The following is a 26,426-nucleotide window of genomic DNA, read 5'->3' as shown; positions in this document are numbered from 1 at the left end:
TCCAGATTGAAACATCTCACAAGTAGAGATATTGCTTTTGTCTCATGTCGACATTTATTGCCCCCCCCCCCCCCACACACAAAAAAAAATCATGATTCCCTTTGTTTTTAGTGGAATATTTTGTCAGGTTTCCATCAATGATTTTGAAACCGTGTGTTTTCCTTTTCAATTTTGACTCAATAAATGTCTCTCTGTTTAACTCGCACCAAGACTCCATCCATCTGGCCAAATACGATAATACATCTCCAATATATTATCCATCCTTGTGCACAGACGTTGAAGTGAAACAAGTCTTTTTTTTTTCTTTCTATTAATGTCAGGTAAACAGTTTATTATTGTAAACTGAAAACACATGTAGACTAATTCCACAGTGCACCGCATTTCACAGTTGATTTAATTTTTGTTATCTGAGACGGTAATGATAACATGGTTTATATTGGAAGGCTTTTAATGAGATTGGTCCAGTGATCCCTGAAAGAGGATGTGAACTGATTGTCACACAACCTTTTTCCACATTTCTGAATCCCATTCAGGGACGATAAAGGGCTTCAAGGTTTCGGGGGGGTTAACAACTTATCTGTGGAGGAAGTTCAATTTCTTTGGCATTAGGCCAATGGCTCGTTGTTGATGTGCATTCCTGAAGTTGGAAACTTGTAAAGTTCCCAGTTGTGGTTGTTTTTATTAGCTGCCATACTAACGGATCTGCAGACTTCACAAACACAATTATGAACGTTTTTCATGAGTTTGCATTTTTACTATCAAGCAATTTCCTGCTTCACCACTGCTGCACTCATCAAAACAAGCTGATGCTTGTCTTTTAGTCCGGAGATGTCGAACAGACACTTGGTGACAGTTGGGATTTATAGCAAAAGCAGCATATTACTGTGAATATTTATAGAACCGCAGCATGAGCGAGATGAAGGTTTGGTCATCTCGGTTGGATAACGTTTAAATTTGAGCTCGAGTTGTAAGGGTTTTCAGTTTTAGCCAGTCCATCACCCCCCGTGGACGTCGCAGTGTAGGTAGAAGCTTGTCTGCTCACAATCCTAAAGTCACCTGTGTTTATCAAAGAGGCTGCTGGGTTTGAAAAACTTCAGATCCCTGCCTTTAGGTTTTAATTTTTTGACTTCTTTTTATATGAATACTAAAAAAAATTTTTTTTAAATCTTGCACTTTTTCATGCATCAAAATAATAAAAGTACAGTAGTCACAGGCGTGTGATTTAAGGCTGCTACAGCCGACACGTGAGTAAAGATGTGATGGCAAACGCGTGGCTTGAACTGACGGTTGTTTGCCTTTGAGGCTGCAGAGCTCCTCAAAAGCAGCGAGGTGCTCCGTCCCCCCGGCTGCTGCTGCTGCCGCCTTGAATACTAACGGCAGAAAATGGGTCGCTCACCCTCTTCCACAAGCGTTGGCGCTCGCCATTCTTTATGTGGTTGGTAAAAGAAAATACAAGTTTGAGGTGGAAGGTTTTCCCGTTTTAAACAGAAACATTTGATAAATGAGTATTTTTCTTGTGTGTAAACTGTTATCTGATTTGTGTTTCTCCTCTCTCCTCCTCCTCCTCTGCCCTTCCTCCCCTTCTCTTCACAGGCCGTCAGCATCAATAAGGCCATCAACACACAGGAGGTCGCCGTCAAAGAGAAGCATGCCAGGAATATCCTTATATTATAGTGGTTAGAATGAATATGAATTAGGGCTGGCCAAGTCTACGCTTTATTATCTTATTTTATTGTGGCAAATAACTTTGACATTATTATTATTATTATTATGTTTTCATTTTTTATGTAATTCCTTTTTTTAAATTGATATTTCTAAGAAATCTACTGTGTAAAAGGAATTCTGCTGTTTAAAAGCACATTATTTGTTGTCATTTGTGTGAGGGAAACCAGTTGGTTGAGAGAGGTGCTCATTATAGACTTCTTATTAAATATGACATTAGTCGTGAGGCAGGCTGGAGCCACACAGTCTGAAAACTGAGTGCTGAGTAAGCCAGTGGACCTTGACCGTCCCCGTCACCTTGCATCTTGGGGACCCATCATGAGAAAGGCGCCCACACGTTCTGGGCGGCGGTCAACAGACTTCCTCTGTCCAGCAACGCGGTGCTCTGCTGGAAGTTCTGCCACGTCTTCCACAAGGTGCTACGAGACGGACACCCAAACGTAGGTGAAAGTGACCCAACCTCATCGAACAATACAGTTTCATATGCAGAAAATGAAACCCGTGTTACACGCCTCCGTGTTCCCCCACAGGAAAAAAAAAAATGTTTTTTTCAACACTTAATCTTCTTCTTGTGAACCTTGATTACCATATTATTGCTGTTTTTCTTCCTGGTTTTGACTGTTTTTCTCTGTGTTGTCGTTCAGGTGATCAAAGACTCCATGAGGAACAAAGCTGATTTAACAGACATGAGCAGGATGTGGGTAAGGAAGAAAATACATTTTTATACCACAATGGTCAATAAATGTAAAATTTGATCAAGTAAGATCAGAAGTGATATTTCCCTGTATGTGGGACTATAATGTTTCCCAGTCTTCCTAAAGAGCTGAAGGATTTTTACCTTTCTTTTAATAACAATACATTCCATTGAACACTTCATAAAGATGACAGATTTAGTCAAATGCAGATAGTAGAAATCAGCAGCTTGTATTATTTTTTTTGTATCGATGGATGTTTTATCTTTTTGTTCTACTTTGATGCTTACTGATAAAACACAGTTTAATAGAACTTAGTATAAACATCAGGGTAACAATGCGATTCCAGGGTTTTCGTGCTGGTCAGCGATTGTAATTCTGACTACATCTATTTGTAGATGACTTATGTACATTAAGTTTTTAACTTTTACAATTTTAGAATATTTTTTACCCGCTTTCTCTGATATATACAAGTTAATTTCGAAAAAGTCTTTTTTTAAATGTATTTGGAGTGTGCTGCATTTGGTTGAGATCTAATCTATTAGTACCGTACAATCTACATATAGTACGACTAAACATATTATGTACAGTGAAATACGTGCACTTAAAGGAGATTTTACTAATCTCTTCTTTTTAAAACAAAAATTGATATATATTTTGATAACATTTTGAAGGTATTTCAACAGTCTTATTCTATTCAACCATGCCAATAGAATTGCTTAATGTCATTGCTTTATTGCACTGTATCAACATCAATTACAAAACCTGCTTCAGTACTTTGCCCTCGGTTGAATTCATTGATTGGATCACAAGTTTTGCTTCACGGGAGAATTATAAATTATATCTCACACACTGCTAAACTCCTATCGGGCTGTAACAGCAGAGCTCTTCCCCTCACACCGGACCCGGTCCAGAAATGCCTCGTAGAGGTGTTGCAGGAAGGAAGTTGTAAACTGACTGCACTGAATAGATCTGTAACACAGATCCGCTCCTGCAGAAAATTGCAATGATCAAAATATTATAAATTGAGCAAATAGCAAAATGTTATATAAATACAAAAACATTTTTTTTACCAATTTTCTTACATTTGCCCCATCACTGATAATACTGCACTTCAAAGATTTTAGTACAATGTGAGGAAAGCTTCCCTTCAATCATGTTTTACTGTAAACTGAAGAACAGGGACTGCTTTGCACTCCGAGTCAAATACACACATTTTTGAAATACACACAGAAGTCTTCTGTGGTTCCTGAACCAAAAACATCAAACATTGTCCAGTTCCCCAAGTCCGGACACAGAAAAGTATCCTGCATTGAAACTGTTTAAGGTTATGTCTCTCAGAAGACGTGGCATGCGTGTCTTGCTGTAATGACATTCACATGTGGAACCAGTCGAGGCAGGACACATGACCAGGCCTTCCCCACATGCAGGAAGTGTGATTTATCCACATCATTTAGTGACGGCTTATTTATATATTTGCAGATTGTTTGTTAACTGTTAATGTGAAAACAAGTGGCTGATCAGACATGTAGAAGCCTATTCGGCACCGGCAGTCCCGATTTCCATGTAACACAATTAGGATCTTCGAGTTGTTTGAACCAATGAGCTCTCTGATCATGTCCCGCCAGGCCTGTTGACACTGATCACTGATGAAACTTAAGAAGGTCCTCCAACAGTCCTAAAGCATGCATTTTGTGCTAACTGGTCACTGTAAATTGCCTGTAGGTGTGGAACGTTCGTGTTTTTGTGTTGTGATAGTTGGGTTTGGCTCCAGCCACCTGAGTCCTCAATGTTGACGTATACAGTAGGTGACAGTTTATTCATCTATCCCAGTGGTCTGCAACCTGCGGCTCTCCAGCCCTTCTGTTGTGACGCCCTGAAGCTTTCACAGGATTACATGTCAAACATTTTCTTATTTTTATTCTACTCACACAACGGAGCCATGTTTAAAAGGATTCTTTACTCTCGGCTGAAATGGGCTCTAATGGCACAATATAAAAGCAAAAATGGTTAAAACCACAAGAAATAAGAAAAGTGTGAAAACAGCTTAAGCTAAAATGAGTAGAATTTCTAAAACAAACAAAAAAAGCTTAGAAATGGGGAAAAACAAAACATTGCAAAACTGCTTTAAAATGAGCCAAAATGGTTCAAACAGCCAAAGTGCAGACCTCTGACCTATCCTCTTTACAATTATAAAATTCAATATTTTGCCAACATAACAACCTGTTATAGGTTTCTTTTTTAAAAGGTGGAGATTGTTTTAAGGGGGAAAAAAAATTACAATTACCCATGTAGTTTATTTTCTTAAAAAAAACAACTGGTTTGGCTCAAATGATCCTGTTTTGATCATTAGGAACATGTTGCAACTTCCTGGAGGAGTAGTTAAATAACAAACACAGTCTTGTGTTGAGAACATTGATACAAGTGAGGACGTTTCGTCACACAGTTCACACTTGTGATGACATCTAATCCATTTCCTCACAACATGTGGTTTTACACTCCACGTCTGAAGCTACAGTGACTGAGGCGGAGGCTGACTGGAGGCTCAATCGCTCAGTTTTTATTTTGCTGATACCACCCAGTGGGAAGACACAGGACGTTTGGTGACTGTGGACAGGGTGGTGGCCTCCCCATCCTGTTCTGTCATGACCACCAACACTCCCAGGCTCCACAGAAGAGGAAGTGACAAGCAATTGGCCAAATAGTTGCAGAGAGTCAACTTTCTTCTTCTTCTTTTTTTTTTTTTTTTCCTTCCGAGACGTTTTTCACAGAGCCTGACGAACACTGAACCTGTGAAGTCGGCCGGTTTATGGTGCTTTTCTCGAAAGACAATAGGAAGATAGGATTCTGGCTGTTGGGTGGATGTCTGCACTGTGGATCTCCTTAAAAATAACAAATACTACTCCTTCGCATTGTCCTTAAAGCAGAAAACTCTTATTAAAGTGTTGTTATATTCTCTCTCTCTCTCTCTCACTCTCGCTCAGGGTCACCTGAGTGAAGGCTATGGGAAGCTGTGCAGCATCTACCTCAAACTGCTCATCACCAAAATGGAGTTTCACATCAAAGTGAGTGTGGCTGGCCTATAAGAACCCAGCAGCAGCCCCCCCTCATCTCTCATTATCTTTCTGTCTTAGACTCTCCTTTCTGTGCCGGCGTGTCTCTGTAGGGGGGGGGGTCATAGAAAACTCCTGCTTCTGCGCTAATGGCCTCTAAAGAATCAGTAATGTAACCTTGTTATGAGCCGGTGGAGCGGTGCAGGGACAGAAGCAGTGTCTATGCTGCTGAAGGAAGGGGCAGTTAGTGATGCGCCGCCGAAGGCTTGAGGTGAGTTTCGCTGAGGTGATATCTTAGGGGAATATGCAGGGTCGTCTGAGGACATCGGGCCAAGGTTTGATTCGAGAAAGCACAAGTAATATGGCACTGGCTTAAACGGTAGCATGCAGCAGTTTAGGAACACACACCTGGTTTAAGTTTCTGTTAATGTGTGGGCATAAAGTTACAGATGACACGTTTACTTTACATTTTAAAAATACATTTTTGTACATTTATTTTATTTGTATTCGCAAAATGACAGGAATGGAAAAGGCCCCAGCAGCTGAAGGTTTGGCCACCCTACATAGTCAGTAGCACCGCCGATGGAAACAGTTTTTTGTACATTACATTTCAAACTGAGGAAATCAATACATGAAAATGTCGTGATATCTTCTTCAAGCCTTCTGTTGCTTTTATTTTCATCTCTCTTAAATCAGCCCATGGCCGATGATTGTCGAAGCAGGTTTAGAGGAGTCTGGGTATTTAAAAAGCTTTGGAATATAGTTCTAGATTCCCGCTTTTCACTCTAAAATGACAGAAAAGCCTGAAGCATTTCTTTTGCAGTAGTTTTAGCAATATTGTTTTGGGGTTTTTTTTTTGTCACTTAATGCATTTTTGAGATTATTTCATCTTACACCGTTCAAACTAACACAGGTTTTGACCACTGAACAGCTTCTTGCCACAGCCAGCCCTCCGAGTCCATTTACCCCCTTTCTCACGCTGGGAATGTCTTTTCATTTCTTATGTTTTGAAAAGAAACTAAGATAAAGAAAAAAGTTGAATAATGAAAGGATTTATATGTGGTTAAGTCTCTGTGTCTCAAATGTTTTTATTTTAAGAATGAGTCACATGCCTGCTTGTGTTTACGTGAAACAAGACGATCACTTGATTCCAGAAGCTGTTGTAGGGATTTATTTAGCTGTGAGGATCTACTCTACCGTTGGATTCACTGCCACGGCTCATCTTGTGCGGTCTGTCAGTCTATTTTATGCCAAGCAAGAACCTTTAATCGATAATGGCAAGAAACCCTCTCAAAGTGGAAGTAGAAAGTAACTGTAAAGTCTTGTTTTAGTGTCATTTGTTGTGGTTGAGCTGTGAGATGAGGTTAAGCTTAATTTCCCCTCACTGCTGAAGAGATGCAAATGTGCGATATCAAGGAAGCCCATTAATCCAAAGTCCTGCTTTATGAACAGGCTTGAACTGAATGCAATTTGCATTTCATCGTTTCTGTTGACTGACTCATAAAAGTTGATCTTAATAAGCTAAAATTCCAAAGTTAATATTTACACATTGCGATGGTTTTTCTGTCGGATGGATGTCGGGACGCCTAAACTTTCTGCTTTCAGTTCAAAGCTTTGTTTTCTCGTCTTTATTTCAGAACCCCCGTTTTCCTGGGAACCTTCAGATGTCGAACAGACAGCTTGACGAGGCGGGAGAGAACGACGTAAACAACTTGTAAGTGAGGCTGCTGCTGCTGCTGCTGTCGTTCTCGAGGAGCGGGAACCTGCGCTGGCGTCGTCCCAGAATTGTTCAGTTGATGAGTTTCTGTATGTTTCTCAGTATCTCGACTTGACATTCGAACATAAATCACGCCAACGGAGTTATTCATGGAGATAAACGTGACACGGCGTAAAGGTTTAGATTACGATGACGGTGACGCAGCTCATAAATCTTCCTGAGAGAAAAGCTGAACACTGGTTTCTTACATCTATTCTCTTTATCTTCACCGTTAAACAGTGAAGCTGCAACGATCTGTTGAGTAATTGCTTTTTGACCGTATTTTTTATTTTTTTTAACCAATTAAATCCAAATATTTTTCAAATAATCTTCCTCCCTTGTGATGATAATCTCTGGAAGTAATCAGGGACTTTAAAACACGTATCAAAAGTGGTGGAACTATTTCAATTCCAATCTCACAAAAGTTGAACCAGTGAGACTCGCCAGGACGAGTTTCTTGTTACCATCAGATTCATCATGGATACTGCGAGTGTTGTGAATTTAAATTAAATCAGATTTTAATGTACACAAGCCCAAAAAGTTTGACTCTGTGTCAGGCCATCAATTCATTTTGTTTTACACTTAGAAATGCTGCTTCTTTTTTTTTTATTTAAAAAGAAAAGCCTTTAAACTTTGTAACAATTACATCCCATCCGTCTTATTCCTGAAAGCTCAGATTGAAGTATATTGAAGTATATTCTCATTTTTTTTTTGTATTGATATTTTGTTTACCCTTTTTATTTTATGACTCCAATGTTTGCTTGTTACTTGGAAAAAAAGAAATTCCCACTTATGTTTGTATATCGCCTTCAAAAAAAAAAACACTGTTCATATTGGAAGTTTAAGGAATTTAATCAGGGTCAGAGACGCTCACTCATTAAGCGATTGAACTTTTTTCCACAGTTTCACAGACTGGACCTCAAAAATAAATGCACTTGTCTTCATCATAGCAGGATTAATGTTATGAACAGAAGTGTTTTACTTTGAGTTCCAATTTAAGACTGAGAACTGAATGAGAGTGTTTTTCTTTTTTTAAGGTGTCAGTTTGTGCACTTTTCGACAAATGTTTCTTTTTCCCCTCAATCAAAAGTCAAAAGATGATTTTGTCTGCCACGATGGCATGAACTTAATTGAATACAGTTCACTTTGACATTTGAAGCCATCGACTACCTTCTTGTTTTTGATACCTTGAAAATGAAAGTGTGTGTGTGTGTCAATCTGTAATCACATTCGTCTTTCTTGCAGCTTCCAGTTGACGGTGGAGATGTTCGATTACCTGGAGTGTGAGCTCAACCTCTTCCTGGGTGGTGAGTTATTCTGGTCCCACCCTGTGTTACCAGCTGTGCATATGTGACCAAACACACACACACACACACACACATTATTGAATACGATGTCATAACGGTGGGCAGGTGAGACGTGAAGTGAAAATGTGTTTGATCAGAGCTTCGCCTCAGTGTGCGGCTGTGAGGCTGTTACACAGTGTACTGTAGGCAGGTTGTTGTCTGGGTGAGTCATCCCGGGTTAATGTGTCTTAAAGTCTGGGCCAGGCTAAAAATAGACGGCTGGGTTCTGACCAGGCGCTCAGGAGAAATGAGGGAAAAGCTCGTGGGCTTTCATTCACCAGTGATCATGAGGAAATTACATTCTTATTTATCCTGCCCTTCAGTCTGATGACGAAGTCACCTCTTCCTCCTCCTCCTCTTCCCCTCACCCCATCCTCTTTCTCCTTCTCGGAAGAAACACGGATAACCCACACCCTGCATTTGAATTTCCCCTAAAATATCCGTACATCTTTGTCAGTCAGCAGCTTTCCAATATCTCCACGGTCAGAACATTTTATCTACCCGCTGAACAAAACGTGTAGCTCACATCAGACTTGCTGGTCTGAGCTCTTCACCGAAACCTGGGAGCCTTTGACAGCTTCTGCCTCTGGTCTGGTGTATTTGAAGAAGTATCACGTAAGTGGAGAGTAAAGAGGTGTCACTGGCTCTCAGGGTCTCACGTTTGGATGGCGTGCTGCAGGGGCAATGAAAGAACGGTGTGAATATAGAGGCTGAGGTTTTTTTCCTGCCTTTATTTATTTATTTATTTATGTATATATATAAAGAGTTGAGCTGAGTGATGCTTTCCAACAGCGTGAATTGTGTGCGAGGCTGGGAAATTAATAGGGACCGCAGCCTCCCACTGTGTTCATAGTGACACCATTTGAGTTCCCACACACTTTGTTTGTATTAATTTAAGTAGTGTATTAATCGGGGTTCTCTCTCTCTCTCTCTCTCTCTCTCTCCTTTCCTCCCTCCCCCCTCAGTGTTCAGCTCTCTCGACATGTCTCGTTCGGTTTCGGTGACGGCAGCCGGTCAGTGTCGTCTGGCCCCCCTCATCCAGGTCATCCTGGACTGCAGCCACCTGTACGACTACACCGTCAAGCTTCTGTTCAAGCTGCACTCCTGTGAGCAACGCCCCTCCACTGGTCAAACGACACACCCGATCACAGCGTCACTATTATTCATTATTATTTTTAAATAAACCCATTTTGTCTCACCGAGAATCCAAAACTGAAAGGATTCATTCAAGCAGCAAAATGTTTATGCTCAGGAAGCTGGAACAAGATAATAATTAGCATTTCAAAAAGGAGATTCCAGGTGACTGAGTCACTGGTACGCCTGACTTAATACATTTGTTCGTAACTACACCTTGTCTGACGTTGCCTTCGACTCCTGAGTTGCATTTAATTCTGTTGAGTTTTTCTTTTTAGTCTCAACAGTCTTTGATGGAAGCCTAATACAGCACACGCACTGCGCCCCCTCCAACTCTCGCGCTGCTCATGCTTTTGTTTCATGACATCTTAATTTGTGGTTTGAAGCCCCACTTAAGTTTTTCACATCATACAAAGTAATTGTTAATGCCTGTTGGAATTCAATGGAAAGCACGACATGAAGTTTCTGGTAGGTCTTTATACAAAGGCCACAGCGTTACTGTGGTTTTAAAGCTTTTTTATGATTTTAGTTCGTCTCTAATACACTCAATGAAAGATGTCTTTGAAAGTTGCTCTTCTCAATATGACTGAATCATTCTGCCTTCCTTATGTAGCGTTTTCTTTTTTTCATCGCAATTTTGTCTCACATGATTAAAAAGAAAACGATTCCTTGCTGCTGTGGCCTCCCGACGTTCTCTGGGGAGGTTATTTCAAAATGTCTCAGTTTAAGTGTTTTACATAAATTCAGACCTGCATCTGTGAAGCATCTAAATATTGAAGTATTTCCAAACACTTTTCAGTACTGATGCTTGCAATGTGTGTGGTGTTGTGTTCGCAGGCCTTCCGGCTGACACTCTGCAGGGCCACAGAGATCGTTTCCAGGAACAATTTAAAAAGTATGACGCTCTCTCGCAGACCGAAACAAAAAACCAGTCGGCCACAGTTTCTCTGCACTCTTGACTGATTGTGACCCGGAGACTGAACTCTCGGCACCGCGATGATTGAATTTTTCTCCATCAAAGTCATTCAGCTCTGTCTGTCCTGATTTTCAGTCTGGTTCTCTCTCTCTCTCTCTCTCTCTCTCTCTCTATCGCTCTCTCTCATCGCCTTTCTCTCCACGTCTGTCCTTGTCTCTCTTTCAGGCTAAAGAGTCTATTCTATCGCTCCAGTAACTTGCAGTATTTCAAGAGGCTGATTCAAATCCCACAGTTGCCTGAGGTGAGAACTGACCCCTGCAGGTTTTGTATTTTCTACGTCTTAACCACGGCAAAGCAGCAAGTTGACCCATGGCTACTGCTTCACGGTTCCAAATGTCAATGAAGTGACATATATGTTGTAAACCACTAGATATTAGACTGCTAAAATCTGTCTTTTTGATCTTTCTGAAATAGTATCAGATTTGTTTTTTCTTACCAATATTTCCAATATGTTGCCAAGTAATTTTGAGTTGGTAGCACCAGCTTGAGATTTAAAGGTCTCATATTCTACCAGTGTTTCCTCTTGGATTTTTTTTTTGTGTAGTTATCTAAAAAAAAAATTATTTACCTTAAATGGTGCATTCTAGTGCATTGTGTGGACTACTAAATACCACATTGTGACATATGATAAATTAGACCGGTGATAATCGGACCAGTTGATATTAAACAAACCAAACACCAAATATGTTATGGAAGAAATATTCTTATTTAAAAGCACATAACTGAACCCATATACAGATGTACACAATACATATACATATAGGCATGTATATAATCTATACAATATGTGTATAAAATAAAAATAAATGTTTTACTTCAGAAACCACATAAGGTCCAGTTTCATCTTGATTGGGGCTTGACCAGTAATCTTTACATTTACACTTCAAACAATTACTACTGAAAAGCAGCAAAATACAGTGAAATGTAAAAGAAAACAACGACCCTGTTTGACTCAGCAGCACGGTGCTGCAGGTGACTGTGTGCTCATCACGGTGCGTTAACAGTTAAAACCTCTCTGTGCTCGTCCGCTCTCATTGGGTCTCCTCGTCCGAGGTTCGACTGTACACATATTTTAGAGGCTTTGGACAAGATGTGCTGTATTTTTTTTGGCCGTCTTTTTCCCAAAAATTTGCCGTCCAGATGACTGCCGGAGGCTCGTTGCGTCAAACACTCACTGAAATGGAGCTGCTGCCACTTCGACTGCCTGTATTCAGGCTGTTCCACCCAGCGCTCCCTGCCCCCCTCTCTGAGGACGGGCTCACCAGTACCCGGCCCAGTGCGGGGCTCTGCTGTGAAAGTAGAGACCTGCAGCGGTGGTGTATTTGCGAGAAAACAAATAAAGGAGAGAAATTTGAAGGAGTGGCGGCGAGGGTTTAGGAATGACGGCCCGCCACTGCTGAATGAATGGCGAGCGAACCCTGTTTAGAGTTTTTCAACAATTTCACATGGTGTCAGCGATCCAACAACATTGCATTCAAAGTGTGTTTCCCCAAATCCAGCCTTGGTCCTGAATTTCCGCCGGTCTTAAAGTTCTACAAGAGTTCTACAGAGAATAGGCTGTTTGTGTCTGTACCTTTTTAGTGCTAATGAGCGGTCATAACTTTAGATTGCAGAGCTCACCGACCTCTGGGAGGGTCAAAAGGAGTATCCACTAAAAGGGAGTGGTTATTTCCCCAGATGTTGTCCTGAAGGGAAAATCTCTGATTGGCCTGTATGAGCACACCGACACTAAAAGGTGGAGCATGAAAGTGAGGGAGATCATACACAGGCTATGGGGACACACATCGCTGTTAGAAAAAACATTATGCAGGACATTTTAGCATAGTATGGGACCTTTAAATGAGACAAATTTGCACATTTTGATTTGTTACACTCATTATATTTGTGATTTCTTATCCCTGCAGAACCCTCCGAACTTCCTGCGTGCATCAGCTCTGTCAGAACACATCAGCCCCGTGGTGGTGATCCCCGCTGAGTCATCGTCCCCCGAGTCTGAGCATGTGGTGGAAACCGACGACCTGGTGGACATGGACGTCCCTGTCCTGCCGGTAATCACACATGTCCAGTGTCTGAGTGATACCTTACACAGCGGCAGTCAGTTATGTAGTTCTTGCCGCTGGATGCCTCCTCTGGACATCTGGATATTCGCAGTTCTACCCAGAAAACAAAACCTAAAGAAAGAAGCTGTTTATGGGCGTAGCGAGGAGGGACTTTAATAAACGTCACGCGTTTTTCGTAGCTCTTTGTCAGATGCTTCTTAAATCAGCTGGTTTCTCTTCGTTCTGGGGTTTTGCAGCATTAAATATTTATTCCAGTTGATGTGAAATTCATTTTAATTCAGTGGCCACATACAGTCTCACCTCTGAGCGATAATAACCTGTAAATCCAAAATGCTCCCCTTTATTTTTGCTCCTAAAAGTACAAATCCATTCTAAGAATGTTGATATCAAATTCACTTTTTGAGCTACGTCAACTATAAAAGATTGTTTGAACAATATGAGGAAGTTCTATACACTTTTTTCCACTTTGTATTTCAGTTGTGCTCTAAGGTGTCGTTCTTTCTCCATCATAGGCTCCAGTGGAAACCAAGTTTGATGACCTGTTTGGCACTTCAGCTGCTATCGACCCGTTCAACTTCAACAGCCAGAACGGCATGCGCAAGGACGACAAGTAAGCCTCAAATAGAAACATACTGACATCAAATAAATAAAAAGCCTTCATCAGTCTGTGGTCACGAGATTAAATAGGTCTCGAGGTCTTTCAGGCGTCAGATTGCTCGACTGTAAAATGGATAAACGGCCACATTTAAAGAAACCTGCTTTGATTGTAGCAACGGGTTTCTGTAGAATTAAGCATTGGAGAGAAAATGAGCCAAAACGGACGGCGTCTCGCTTCTGAAAGATACAGTTTAATGTGTGAGCAGTGCTTTCATTTGTTTTATTGACGGCAGCGTGTTTTATACTTGACCATCAGAGATCGCCTGATCGAACAGCTGACGAGGGAGATCCAGGCCCTCAAAGAAGAGCTGGAGTCCTTCAGACTGGAGGTAAAGTCGAATAGAACCACTTGATCCGACCTGCGGAACCATTATTGAATCTCCTTTGCCTCATTTTCTGCTTGTCGCCATCAGAGCGGTCGGCTGTGTCAGGCGCTCAGGGGGCGTGTCAGCGAGCTGGAGGCGGAGCTCGCAGAGCAAAGCCACCTGCGGCTGCAGGCGGCCGGAGAGAGCGAGTTCCTGAAGGCCGAGCTGGACGACCTGCGGCGGGTCAGGGAGGACACGGAGAAGGAGCAGCGGAGCGTCACGGAGATAGAGAGTAAGGCTACGCCATGTTGAGTAACAGTTTAAAACTTTAAAAACAGTGGGTTTTGACGTAAAGGGACATGCAGAAGTAAAATTAAATATTTAAATAACAGGAGTGAACGGCAATCAAGTTGAGAACATAAAAACTGTCAAGTCAAAAGGGAAAGAGTTTATTGGAGCAGTGATTTCCTCTCGTCTTCTCACCTGCAGTTTGTGTTTGTGTTTCCCACCAGGAAAAGCTCAGGCCAATGAGCAGCGCTACACCAAGCTCAAAGAGAAGTACACAGAGCTGGTTCAGAGTCATGCAGATTTATTAAGGAAGGTGAGGACAAAATACCCCCCCCCCCCCCCAAAAAAAAAAAAAACCTGTCATTTTCTTATCTGCGTCAGGCCATCTGTGTCCTTGTATTTTGCTCCAATATCCAAATGTTCCAAGTTGAATAACACGTCGTCCTTCGAGCGTCTTTTATCTCCCGCTTTGCCGAGGATCTGGGCTCGTTTCTCATCGGTGTTTTAGTCTGAGCGTGCGTTTTGTGTTTCAGAACGCAGAGGTGACCCGGCAGATGACAGTCGCCCGGGCGGCACAGGACGAGGTAGAGGCGGTGAGGAGGGAGATGCAGGAGAGGGTGAAGGCCGCTCAGGACGCTGCGGACAGGCAGGTGAGAAAGAGACGCATGTTATCAAGCACAAGCAGAAAGTCGAATACAGTTTGAGCCTGGTGCAAGAATGCAGGTACATCTATGTGAGAACAGAAATACAAATGCAAATGCAAGGATTACTATTAGAGGGGCCCATTTGTTTTTTGTTTTTTAATGTTTATTCTCTGGCCGGATTTTCAGTGTGTCACCAGTTGGTTTGGCTTGAGCATATTTTAGTTGTAAACATAAAATGGGTGTGGTTAAATGTGACCGTGGCTCCTATGTGGAGTTTCTTGTGAAGTATAAAGAGTCCTGGCCAGAACTAACGTTTTCCCTGCTCTTTACACTTTGTGAAAAGGAACAAATGTCTCTATTCTTGCAGTCTGTATCTTTATTTCTTTTTTTTTTGTCCTTTTCTTGCTCAGGAGAAGGACCAGCTCGAGCAGCTTCAGGAGCTTCAGAGAGAGCTGCTGTCCAGCCGGACAGAGTTGGACTCCCTGAAGACCACCGTGGTCTCGTCACAGGAGGTAACTCTCCCCTCAGCTTTCGTCATGTACACTGATCTCTCCTAAAATCTCCTCACGACCTCCCAAAAGTTACTGCAACTAGTGAATTGTTGCCCCTTGTAAAGCCCTTCATTATACATTGGCTCGAGAAAAACTCTAAATATTGCGAAAATCACCCATTTCCTTCTTTTATTTAGTTTCTCTCTTTTTCTCTGTTCGTTCCCCTTTCGTCACTCTGCTCTATATTTAAAATGTGAAAATCTTCCATAGATCCAAACTTAAAAAAAAAAAAAAAAAGTCTTTCTAACCACAGTCATTAAAAAAAACTGCTTCCAACAGGAACTTCAAAAATGATTAATTAATCTTTCTTCACACGGACTAACAGACCTGAGGTCCTAATGAAGCGCCGTCTGATCAAATCTAATAACAGGCCGCTGACGTCACGCCTCCTTATTCTCATCATTAATAATTGAATCATCTCGCTCACACACCCCTTGAACACATTTATCTTAATGTGCGGCTCACTGGGATCTACTTTATTAAAAAAAAAAAAAAAAAAAAAAAGCTCCTCCGTTTTTAAACCGTAATTCTTTTGCATGTGGTGGTGATATTTGACAGGAGATTTAGGTGGATTACCACCCCCCCCCCACCCCCCCCCCTTGCTGATCTATGAATCCCCTCCTTAATGCTCCGTCTCCAGCAGATCATATTAAACACATGTACTCCTAAAAGGATTTATTGCTGCTTCGCAAGTTATGCATATTTTCTTGGCATTATAACTGGAACTTTACAAGTTTACAACAGTAGGAGGGTTATCCTCAGGAAACAATTGCCTAAACTCTTGTTGTCCTTCTTACGGTAAACATGTAATGCACATTTGTTTATGTACATTACAGTGTATTCAATTAGAAAGCATCTTGATAACATGATAATGGGCATGATAAAGTTATAATGGACATAACATGATAATTTAACTTTAATATTATTCCTGATCCAGACTTTATGGTCAAAGGCACGAGGTATTTTTGCTTGTATTACAATTTATTTCAATAATCCATTAATTTGTGCAGTAAACCCTCACTATTCCCGGAATCTCCACCAATGTTTTTCTGCTTTTCTTTACCTCTCATCTGTTTCTCAGCCACCCACTCCCAACATCCTATTTTTGTAGCTTCCACATATCTCTCTGTCCTTCTCCATCTCCCTCCAATCCCCCATAGTCTTTTTTTTTCACACACGGCCCACGTACATGTCGCTCCCATCACGTGTTTCCAGATCTCAAATGCCTCAGATCACATTTTTAATAGTTCTGTTTCTCCTCGATTTTCTTCCTGTCTGACTGGACCTGCTGGCACCCAGGCTGTAAGTCTTTTTTTTACCCTTTACACTTTGCACTTATCTTCTTAACTAAGGTTTCTGATTCGCTCTCCACGGACTTAAATGAGGACAGTGTTTTTATTATCATTGACAAAAAAAAAGACAAAGCATCTTTCCTTTCTTATTGCAAGGTCACATCTTTTACACCAAACTACAATCTGACATGTCTTGACGGCTGTTTATTATCCAGACCAAGGCCCCCCCCCAATCATTTCCTGCTATTCTTAACCGTGCCTTCTTATGTTTGTTTTTAAAATCCCGACCTCTCTCATTTCCTCTCGATTCAGTCTACCGAGGTGCTCAGCAGTCAGGTTGCCACCCTGGAGTCTGAAAAGGCCGAACTGACTCAGACGCTATCGGAGGTGGAGGCTGAGCTGGTGGTCCGGGGGGAGGAGCTGGAGAGGGTCCAGAGCTCGCTGGCTGCCGAGAGAGAGACGGGGGTGAAGGCAGCGGAAAGCCTGCAGAATCAGCTCAATGAGAAGGTGAAGAATTGTTCTGGCCGATTATTCTCGTTTAGATTGAGCTGCAGTAAATCAAGCGTAACAGACGCTTCCAGGACTTCCACAGTAAAACCATCACACATTTTGTAAAATGAGCTCAGTTTAGGGCGCGTTCACATTCCCCTGTTTGATGCAGACCAGAGTTCTCTTTGGGGGGGGCTTTCTGGGAAAGTCCATTTCGTTTGAGGATGTGACGTGCGCAGTGCATTCTGGGTAGCAAACAAACAGCTCACCCCGCGAATCAGAAGAAGCAGACACAGAAAGAAAAAGTTGGAAAATTTGCTATATATATTTGATATAATATGACATTTTACAGATGGTTTGGTCCGGTCTCAAGACTGAATGTGAACACCACCCGAACCAAAGGGAGGTGCTGAAAACTCTCGACCTCCCCCTTTCCAAGTGAACCGAGTCCTGGACTATCCAATGCGAAAGGCCCCTTAGAGTAACAACCAGATCATGAGAGTTGAAGTTATCTTGGGGGGAAAAAGGGGCAGAAGCTCGCACATTTTATGAGGAATTCCACAGCAATAAAATCTCCATGAATCCACGCTTCTTAATAGTAAGATGGCTAATGAGTGTTGCGTTTGTGCTTAAACGCCATGACAGGAGAGCAGGGAGCAGGCGTTGGAGAGCCAGCTGGTGGCCGCTCGTTGGTCCAGCCTGCAGGGAGCCGTCGAGGAGGCCGAGAAGATCATCCAGGACTCGCTGGCTCAGATCGACGACCCGGCGCACATCAGCTGCACCAGCTCTGCAGGTCCGATGCTGATGGTTTGATCGAGGAGTGCTCATTGGCGTCACGTGTAAACACAGTTTGTATGAAAGCTCCCATGTGTCCGTTTGTCTCTTCAGAGTACCTGGCATCAAGATGTCAAGCCTCGTTGGATTGCATGGACCGGTTGCATTCTGCTAAAGACGCCTTCTTGGCCGACAGCACAGGTGGGACACACACACAAGGTCACAACTTGATCACAGAAATGTACTTTTTGATACAGTATTCCTCCATTTCGCATCTTCTGAATCAGCCAAACTATTTAGAATATTCCAATACAATGCTTGTGTGTCTGTTAGTTGCTTTTCTTGAAAGTTTTGTTTTGCCCTTATTAAAGCATTCAAAATATGACATGCATGTGAATTTAGGAGAATATACAAATAATGTGTTGTGTAATCATACTTTGTTTAAAGTTTTTTTTTATCGGAAAACAAACATTCACGTGTTTTTTGTGGATGTTGCATATCTGAGTTATAAAATATGAGTAACTCTGGAAAATAAATTTCATTTAATTGAAGTAGCTTTTTGTCAAAACCCCCATGAAGATGCTTGTGCCGACATGGATGAATAATCTTCCTCAAGCATATTGATGGTGAATGAGCACATTAAACAGACCCAAACTTAGACTTTACCCAAATGAACATGTGACCGCAGGCAGCGACGCTGATGGGCGCCGACACCCTGTTCCTATTTTCCACAGTCTTCATTTTATTCTGCGCATGTCTCTTGAAGTGCGACATCGTACATTCCATGTAGGAAGGATTGTTTTGATTTGTGTTGCTTTATGCTGCGTAGGCGTGTCTGAGCTCGTACGAGTGGTGACCCAGTGTGGCCACCTGGTGGGCGACACCATCGTTCAGGGGAGTGCCACCTCCCACATGGTGCCTGTGGAGCAAGCCGACGGTGAGTGTGTGTGTGTGTGTGTGTGTGTGTGTGAGACGCAGGCAGAACAAGTGATGAATAGATTGCAGTCTCTCTTTCTCCCCTGACATTAATCGGTGGGCGAGTCGTCGTCCTCAGACATCGCCGTGTCCCAACATGTCTGCGAGGAGCTCTCCGTCAGGTTGGGCAATGTTGGAAGCTGTGCAGACTGTAATTGACTGGGATGTATGATAATCCCTCTGTTATGAAGCGGTTCTCTGCACAAGGCTGTTGTCAGGCCGGTTAATGCCTATATGAGTGTTGATATTGCAAACAGAACTTGGTCTTCACTGCAGAATATCTTTCCAAAATGGGCACAGAGAGGAAAAAAAGACTGCGGACGTCACACTGAAATAATGTTTTTCCGTCTTGGGAAATGCCAAGTCTCAACATGCCCAATGATAATGGAGCTCTGGTGGGCAGATTTATTACTGCAACAAGAATTGGCTACACCACTTGTTCACCAATCAGGTGTTTGCGCAAACGCTACTCACAAAAACTGAGGGATGTTTGACTTTTGGATGGAATTTAAGGAAAAAGTTAATGCGCCAGTCAATATAATGTGACATAGTATGTCAGCATTACTCTGTATATAACGGAACTTAAAAAGCAACTACACAACAAGAGTAATAAAAATCAGTAGGTACAATAGGCATTGAAATGTATATTTACAATGGACATATCTATTTTCCATACCGTCCATCAAAATGATAATTTTCAACAGGAACCTCTTCTGCGCAGGAAATCTGCATTTGTGTTTTTGGGGTGTCTGCTTTTTTTGATGCCTGTTGTGTAGCTGACCACTCGCCCCCGCTGTGTTCTTGTCAGCCCTGTCAGAGAGTGTGAAGACGTGTGGGGCCGAGGCTCTGGCTCTGCTGGGACAGATGAAGCAGAAAGACGGCCTTCCCGCGGCAGACCACAGCAGACTGAAGGCGGCGCTGGAGGCCGTCCGGGCCACCGCAGAGGTCCGTACTTCACCTGTAACCATGTCTGTGTCCCGACTCTGTGGAGGACGGCGGCGAGAACAAAAGCTGAATTTTTTGTTTTTTTGTATTGTTTTTTCCTGCGTTTTGTTTCGTCTGTTCACCGATTTGAAACCCTCCGTGTTTCCTGGGTTCAGAAACTGCGTCCTCGGGGTCTGGAGCTGCAGCAGGGCGAGCTGGGCGACCTGGTGGAGCAGGAAATGGCCGCCACTTCCGCTGCCGTTGAGTCGGCGGCGGCCAGGATTGAGGTGAAGAAGTGTGTCCGCGTGTGTTTAAGCCCCGCCCCCAGACGGAGCGTGCACGTTCATCAGTGTCCTCCAAAACTTTTCTCCTCTGTTTCACCTCACAGCAGCGTTATCCGCAATGGTATGCCCTTTTCCCTTGTCTTGACAGGAAATGCTCAACAAGTCTCGTGCCATTGATACGGGAGTCAAGATGGAGGTCAACGAGAGGTAAAGCCCTCGATTAGGACCCGGTTTGAATCGGTTTAGGAAAGATGAGCGGAATCTGAGCTTTTATACACTGGAAGAGTCTGCGAGCGAGATTTGAGTTAAACCTCCCAAACAGGATGTCACTTCCTCTCCTCTCTTTTGCTGGAGCACAGCTTCTCTCCTCCCCATTGCAGTGAGCTGTAATAATATATAAGAAGAAACCATAACTAGGAACAGCAGCTGTCGCCTCTATTGAGGTACATTTGCTTTCAGTTCTCCTTTATCAAACATTGAGGAACTAATTCATCCGTAAACAAGCCCGCCCTCCCTCCAGATAGCTGTGTGAGAAAGTTTAGTACCAATGAAGTGCAAAAACATAACTGGAGAAGCTTCTCAACAAGGTGAGGCCTTCAGCCTCATGGTGATTTCAGAGGAGTGTCAGACAGTCGCAGGTAAATCAGCCGTGAAGCCTCTGCAGACAGTGAAGGCTGAAATTAGCTTGTCACATAGTAGTATTTAGTGTACGCACACTTCTCCAGTTAGTTTCCTCACTGTTCTGTTATTTCAAGTCGCTCTAGAAAACAACCTTAAGTGGGTTTTTGTATGTTGGGTCACTAACTGTTACTGTACATCTCAGTGACATTCTTGGTCTGAGGATTTTTGCTTTGCACCAAGCCACAGTTGCATTTTGCGTTCACAATAATTATCTTTAATCCAGAGACTTGCAGCTTACAATGTTGTTTCCATGCTATAGACAGTGTTTGGAGTGCCTCTCGGTTTGACGCTCTGCTTCCTGTTGAATTCGGTGCAGTTTCTCATGTCTGTGTCCTCTGCTCTGTCGCCCCCTGCAGGATTCTGGGCTCCTGCACAGACCTGATGCAGGCCATCAAGTTGCTTGTTTTGTCTTCCAAAGACTTGCAAAGGGACATTGTGGAAAGTGGCAGGGTAAGTCGTTAACGACGAGGAAGCTGATGATCAACGGTTACTTACAAAGTGACAAGCCTGAGAAGTTCCGGAAAAGTCTCAATTCTTATCTGTTTGGACTCAAGTGGACGAGGAAGGAATTTATAAATAAGAAACCAAAATAGCCATCAGCTGATAACCTTTATGACTATATTGGGAAGTTTCCAAAGTGCCTTATGAAACGTGCGGTGATGTTTGGTCTTCTGCCCACCAGGGGGCGGCCTCCATGAAGGAATTTTACGCCAAGAACTCCCGCTGGACCGAGGGCCTGATCTCTGCCTCCAAAGCGGTGGGATGGGGAGCCACGGTGATGGTGTAAGTGTGTGTCCCCTCCAGAGTGGCTCTCTAAAAGGGCTCGTGTCCATAAAGCTGAGGGTCGGCAGCTGTGTTTACTCTGCGCATCCTAAACGTCCCAAAGAACCAAAGGGGTGACCTTTACTGGGAAATAAATAAAGGAGCAAACAGCGCAGTAAATCTTTAGCCATGTGGGGCGAGCCATAAATCTTCTCACTTCTGCCTTTTTCTTTTTTCTGTCTTTCTTCACAAAGTGACTCTCCAGTTTGTTCTGCTTTGTGTTGCTGCTGCAGGGACGCGGCCGACCTGGTGGTGCAGGGCAAAGGGAAGTTTGAGGAGCTCATGGTGTGTTCACATGAAATCGCCGCCAGCACGGCGCAGCTCGTGGCGGCGTCCAAGGTGAGCGGAGGGGCGCACAGCACACTGGAGGAGGAGACGTAGCGAGCAGCGCTCCCATCCGTTTTCCTCTTTGCAGGTAAAAGCAGACAAAGACAGCACAAACCTGCAGCGCCTGCAGCAGGCGTCCCGCGGTGTCACGCAGGCCACCGCCGCCGTCGTGGCCTCCACCAAGTCTGGGAAGTCCCAGATCGAAGAGAAGGGTGAGAGTGAGAGCGTTATGTCACCATGTCTGACAGACCTGCAAGGGACCAATGAGAAGTTTTCTTTGACCCACTAGGACACGATGCATCAATACAACCGCTTTGGTTTTGCTCTGTCAGTGACATTTGTGAGAAACTTACACTTCAGCCTTACTCACTTTGTGAGTCTTCATCATCGCACAAAAAACCCAAAGTTCGGAGCGTTCATATTGCAACAAGAAGTACATTCTTGCTATTTGTTATTGATGGAACATTTTCTCCATATGTGCAAATCCTGTTCTTACCGAGGCCAACCAAATCTTTTGACTTTTATTTGAACTTCCACAAAACGATCAAGTTTCTTTTTTTTGAATCGATACACAATCCTGCTGAGTCAGGTGATTTTATTTTACCTTCTGGGAGCTCATAAACTTCTGACTTAGTGTTTAGTTTTTTTTTTTTTTTTTAAGGAGGTTAGATTTCAGATTCCTCAAATTAATTTCCAGCAATGTTGTAAAAGTTCTGACCTCGCAGTCTGATTTGATTGTTTTGTGTTTTCATGGCGCTGCCAGACACGATGGACTTCTCCAGCATGACCCTCACACAGATCAAACGGCAGGAGATGGACGCTCAGGTAAGCAGCAGCTTTCCTCTTCAGAAACCGTGATTTGTTAGTCCTGAAGACTAGTTCTCTGTCTTTACATCAAATGGTAACTGCTTTAATTCAATAAGGGTTTTCAAAAGGTGCCTTTCATTGGGATTTTGTGGGAAAATAGTCCCTCCTCCCTTTGGAGCCTTAAGATGACAAGCGCCTTGCAGGAATGAATGGTTCAGTTGTCTGTTGTTTGTTTCTCTGAAGGTACATTGTTTTTTGTTGTTTTTTTAAGCCAAATTTCAGACTTGTGTGAACTCCTGGCTGTGTGTTGTGACCTCGCCTCACCCACCGTGGAGGAAAAACACAAAGAGGCCCGGATGGCCCCACACACATACACACACACACGCCTCATTGTTGTCAACACGCACAGGGCTCCCATTGAAGAATCGCTCCATGTGTTTTGAAGGCAAATCAAATAAGCTTCAGTTTGTTTGACATTTTTAGAATAAAACAAACCACGAAACCACAAGAAATACTGAAGAAAATCAAACCCAAAGCAAGAATCGTTAATTCAGCAGACGTGGTGACGACCACGGTGCCGGTGCAGATGTGCGCTGGTCCCCTGAATGTGTCCACTTGTCCCCCCCAGGTCCTGGTTCTGGAGCTGGAGACTCGTCTGCAGAAGGAACGAGAGCGACTGGGCGAGCTGAGGAAGAAGCATTACGAGCTGGCCGGCGTAGCGGAAGGCTGGGGCGAGGAAGATGAGGGTGAGGACAAACGATCTCCTCGTTATTCTGAATGCAGCTTTACTAATCTGAGACGAAGTGGCTGAATTGTTTCTCCTCCTCAGGCACCGGGTGAGACCTCCGTCGCCTCGACCAGCTTCTGTCTGCCTCGTTTCTATTTATAGACTCACTTCTCAGTCTCTTTTTTCCCCCCTCCTTTTATTTTATTTTATTTTTTTTGTTTATACGTTTGTTATCTAAGCCAAATGAAAAGGTGCTTCTTTTCTAAACCCGCTTCTCCACCCGAGTTCAGAAGCTTCCATCAAGGGCAGGCGGTCATTGACATCGGGGCATCGGCACGAGGAACCAACATGGAGGGGCTTGGAGGGGGGGGCATCTCGCGCCTCATGCCTCACACCTCTCCTAATCCTCTTCCGCGACAACATCAATGAAAACAAGCGCTGAAGTCTGTCTGTTCTACCCGATATTTATTGTGTTTCCTCTCCCCGGTTCGTACCAACACCGCAAGCACAAGGCCTGCTCAAGACATCCCAGGATGCACTGCACAAGGGCCAAACTCAGCGAGGACCTCGGTGACGCTGCACCGCCCCCCCTCCCCGCCCCCCCGCCCCCCAATGTAAACAACACTCATCCTCCCTCGTAGAAACAAGTGTTTTTGTGTAACGTGGCGAGCTGCTCTGTTGTCACCTTAGTTTCTTCCTATTCTTTTCTCACTGTGAGTTTTCACCGTACTGAGTCCACGCCGCGTCGCCGGCCGGCCCTCTGGACTTTCTGCCTTTCACCTCCTCACCATTGTAACGACCGTGACTGTTAACTTAAGCATCCCTTCACATGTTTTTTTTTGTTTGTTTTTTTTTTATTTTTGGTGTGTGTTTTATTTAGCAAAAAAAAAAAAAAACTCCTAAATTGACCCCAAAACAGGATTCAGAAACGGGAAAAGTCGCTGCTGCATTGTGGGAAACCTCAACGAGCTGGGTTATATTTTTGAATCCACAAATAAGAAGGGATTCATTTTTAAGATTTCCTTTTTTTTTTTTTTTTTTTTTAAGCCAATTAGGAAATGAGGGCAACAAGATGCAACCCTCAGTTAGTTCATGTTTTTTTGTTTTTTTTTATATTTAGAGATGAGCTACAACACATTGTGCTACTTTTTATGATCATTAATACAAATCTGACTTTTTAATTTCCGGTCTGACAAAGCTGTTAAATGAAGTCAAAGAGCCTTCGTTGTTGTATTTGTTTGGATTCCTGAGTCGGCGGCAAAAGGATCCATATGATTTTTTTTTTTTTTTATATATATATATACCGTATATATATATATATATATATTTTTTTTTTTTTTTTTTTTTTTTAACCTGTTAGCAGTGTGTCCTCTGGAGAGCAAGCGTCCATGAGACCATGGACACGTACATGACTTGGTTAGCTGGATCACTGAAAAGGGAAAGACGTTTTCACCACCTGCATGGATTTATCTGTCGGATAAACGTGCAGATGAAGAAAAGTTTGCAGCGGAATGGCAACAAATTTGAATATCATCAAAAAGTTAAAAAAAACAAAAAGAATTTTTTTTAATTTGTAATTTCGGCCTCTAGAGAATATTCAGAGATTTTTCTTTTAAAAATGCAGTTAAATCAAAATATCCATGGAAGTTTCACAATTTGAATTAAAGAACTTTTCGATGGTATTCAGATTTGATGAGATGCAGCCGTGAGTGTTTTGGGTTTGTGAGATCCACTGTGGCGGTTCTGCTGCACAGAGCTTTCATCGCCCGCCAACTTGGGGTTGACTCGTCGCTCACCAACGGCGCCGCGCTGGACTCTCTGCACAGTGTTTCTCATTGGCTTCCTCAGGACCAAGTCGCTGTGTATATAAACTACAAGCCTTTCTTTTTGTCAACGGAAATATTCTTGTTGCTTTTCTTTTTAATCTCGGACACATCTCATTTAGCATCTCTACAAGTACAGATTCAGTTTAATTGAATTGAGATTACGAAATGGTGCACATAACTAATAGAAGTCGTTTTGTAAGAGGATGCTATTTAACGGATGACTTTCCACGTTCGGCCTGTTGCCGGTGGACTCGGTGAGAAGACTCAATAATGCCTTTTGTGGGAACAGTGAGACAAGCAAGGCACCCGTTTTAAAAAGAAAAAACTTCTTACCTTCTTTGTGTTTGATGATGGTCTCTATCGCTCTCTGTCTCTGTGTCTTAACACACTTAGTTTTGATGCTCTGCTTCAGCTGTGTATCTCTAAAAAGTTGTGACACTGGGTAGTTTGTATCAGACGCTGGTCAAATAGTACTTGCCGACAAGTTGGAGGAAAAGGATTCAAACCAGGGAGATATCCCACACACACACACACACACACACACGCACACACACACACTGCCTATCTGCTGCTTCGGCCAAGTTAAAGCAAACGAGCAAGTATTATCTGACTGGACGTCTTTGTGTTTAATGATTTTAGCTGTGGTCTATCACTTCTTCCACATGTGGGCAAACTGGTTTCATTAGAAATTAGGAAGGAAAAAAAACAACTATTTTGAGAAGGAAACATTCAATCACGTTATGATATTTCAAGTGTCTTGAGAGATGAGATGAGATAAACACACCTTGAGTGATGTTTGGTTTGACTTCTGCCCGGTTACTCTTGATTAAGCGCTCTCTCTCTCTCTCTCTCTCTCTCTCTCTCTTTCGCTCTCTCTCTCGGGTTTGTGTCTGTAGTCCTACCAGCTCAGCCAGCCTTTCAAACTGCCTCACACTGTAGTCAAAGAGAAACAAATACTCACATAGCAACATTGAAATACGTCTCTGTATGATATACTAAAACTATGTTGGTGGGTTTGTTTTTATTTTTCCAGTTTCTAAAAATAAATATTTGAACTCATTAATTACAGAATAAAGCCTGACTGGTTTCTCATTTCTTTCTGTGGCGTCGCCGGGAGCCGCCACGTCGAGCAGCCTGTTGTTGAGCCAAAGTCGATCGAGTGTGCAGTGTTTCCTGTGTGTGTGTGTGTGTGTGTGTGTGTGTGTGTGTGTGTGTGTGTGTGTGTGTGTGTGTGTGTGTGTGTGTGTGTGTGTGTGTGTGAGAGAGATGAGATTTGAGCTGTACAAGTTGTGCTTGTGTGATGTGTTTTGTATG

At 42.9% G+C, this 26,426-nt stretch overlaps 1 protein-coding gene across 1 annotated transcript in view; it reads left to right on the top strand.

Moving 5' to 3' along the window:
* hip1 (huntingtin interacting protein 1) overlaps positions 1-26,161 on the top strand; it is a 44,470-nt gene extending 18,309 nt beyond the window's left edge. Inside the window, exons 2-31 of the mRNA XM_080511870.1 lie at positions 1,594-1,657; positions 2,020-2,162; positions 2,367-2,423; positions 5,399-5,479; positions 7,105-7,181; positions 8,469-8,530; positions 9,535-9,675; positions 10,541-10,598; positions 10,845-10,920; positions 12,584-12,727; positions 13,252-13,349; positions 13,653-13,725; positions 13,810-13,993; positions 14,214-14,302; positions 14,523-14,639; positions 15,044-15,145; positions 16,789-16,983; positions 17,611-17,758; positions 17,854-17,940; positions 18,569-18,676; positions 19,523-19,659; positions 19,815-19,925; positions 20,071-20,129; positions 20,960-21,053; positions 21,286-21,386; positions 21,659-21,764; positions 21,841-21,964; positions 22,516-22,577; positions 23,188-23,305; positions 23,389-26,161. Coding sequence (XP_080367996.1) covers positions 1,594-1,657; positions 2,020-2,162; positions 2,367-2,423; positions 5,399-5,479; positions 7,105-7,181; positions 8,469-8,530; positions 9,535-9,675; positions 10,541-10,598; positions 10,845-10,920; positions 12,584-12,727; positions 13,252-13,349; positions 13,653-13,725; positions 13,810-13,993; positions 14,214-14,302; positions 14,523-14,639; positions 15,044-15,145; positions 16,789-16,983; positions 17,611-17,758; positions 17,854-17,940; positions 18,569-18,676; positions 19,523-19,659; positions 19,815-19,925; positions 20,071-20,129; positions 20,960-21,053; positions 21,286-21,386; positions 21,659-21,764; positions 21,841-21,964; positions 22,516-22,577; positions 23,188-23,305; positions 23,389-23,399 — 3,027 coding nt within the window. The 3' untranslated portion in view covers positions 23,400-26,161. The remainder of the gene's footprint in view (positions 1-1,593; positions 1,658-2,019; positions 2,163-2,366; positions 2,424-5,398; positions 5,480-7,104; positions 7,182-8,468; positions 8,531-9,534; positions 9,676-10,540; positions 10,599-10,844; positions 10,921-12,583; positions 12,728-13,251; positions 13,350-13,652; positions 13,726-13,809; positions 13,994-14,213; positions 14,303-14,522; positions 14,640-15,043; positions 15,146-16,788; positions 16,984-17,610; positions 17,759-17,853; positions 17,941-18,568; positions 18,677-19,522; positions 19,660-19,814; positions 19,926-20,070; positions 20,130-20,959; positions 21,054-21,285; positions 21,387-21,658; positions 21,765-21,840; positions 21,965-22,515; positions 22,578-23,187; positions 23,306-23,388) is intronic.
* The last annotated feature ends 265 nt before the right edge of the window (positions 26,162-26,426 follow it).

Source organism: Blennius ocellaris (assembly GCF_963422515.1).
Source record: "Blennius ocellaris genome assembly, chromosome: 2".
Classification (NCBI taxonomy): domain Eukaryota; kingdom Metazoa; phylum Chordata; class Actinopteri; order Blenniiformes; family Blenniidae; genus Blennius; species Blennius ocellaris.
Note: the sequence above shows the minus strand (reverse complement) of the source record. Positions and strands in the feature narration are given on the sequence as shown.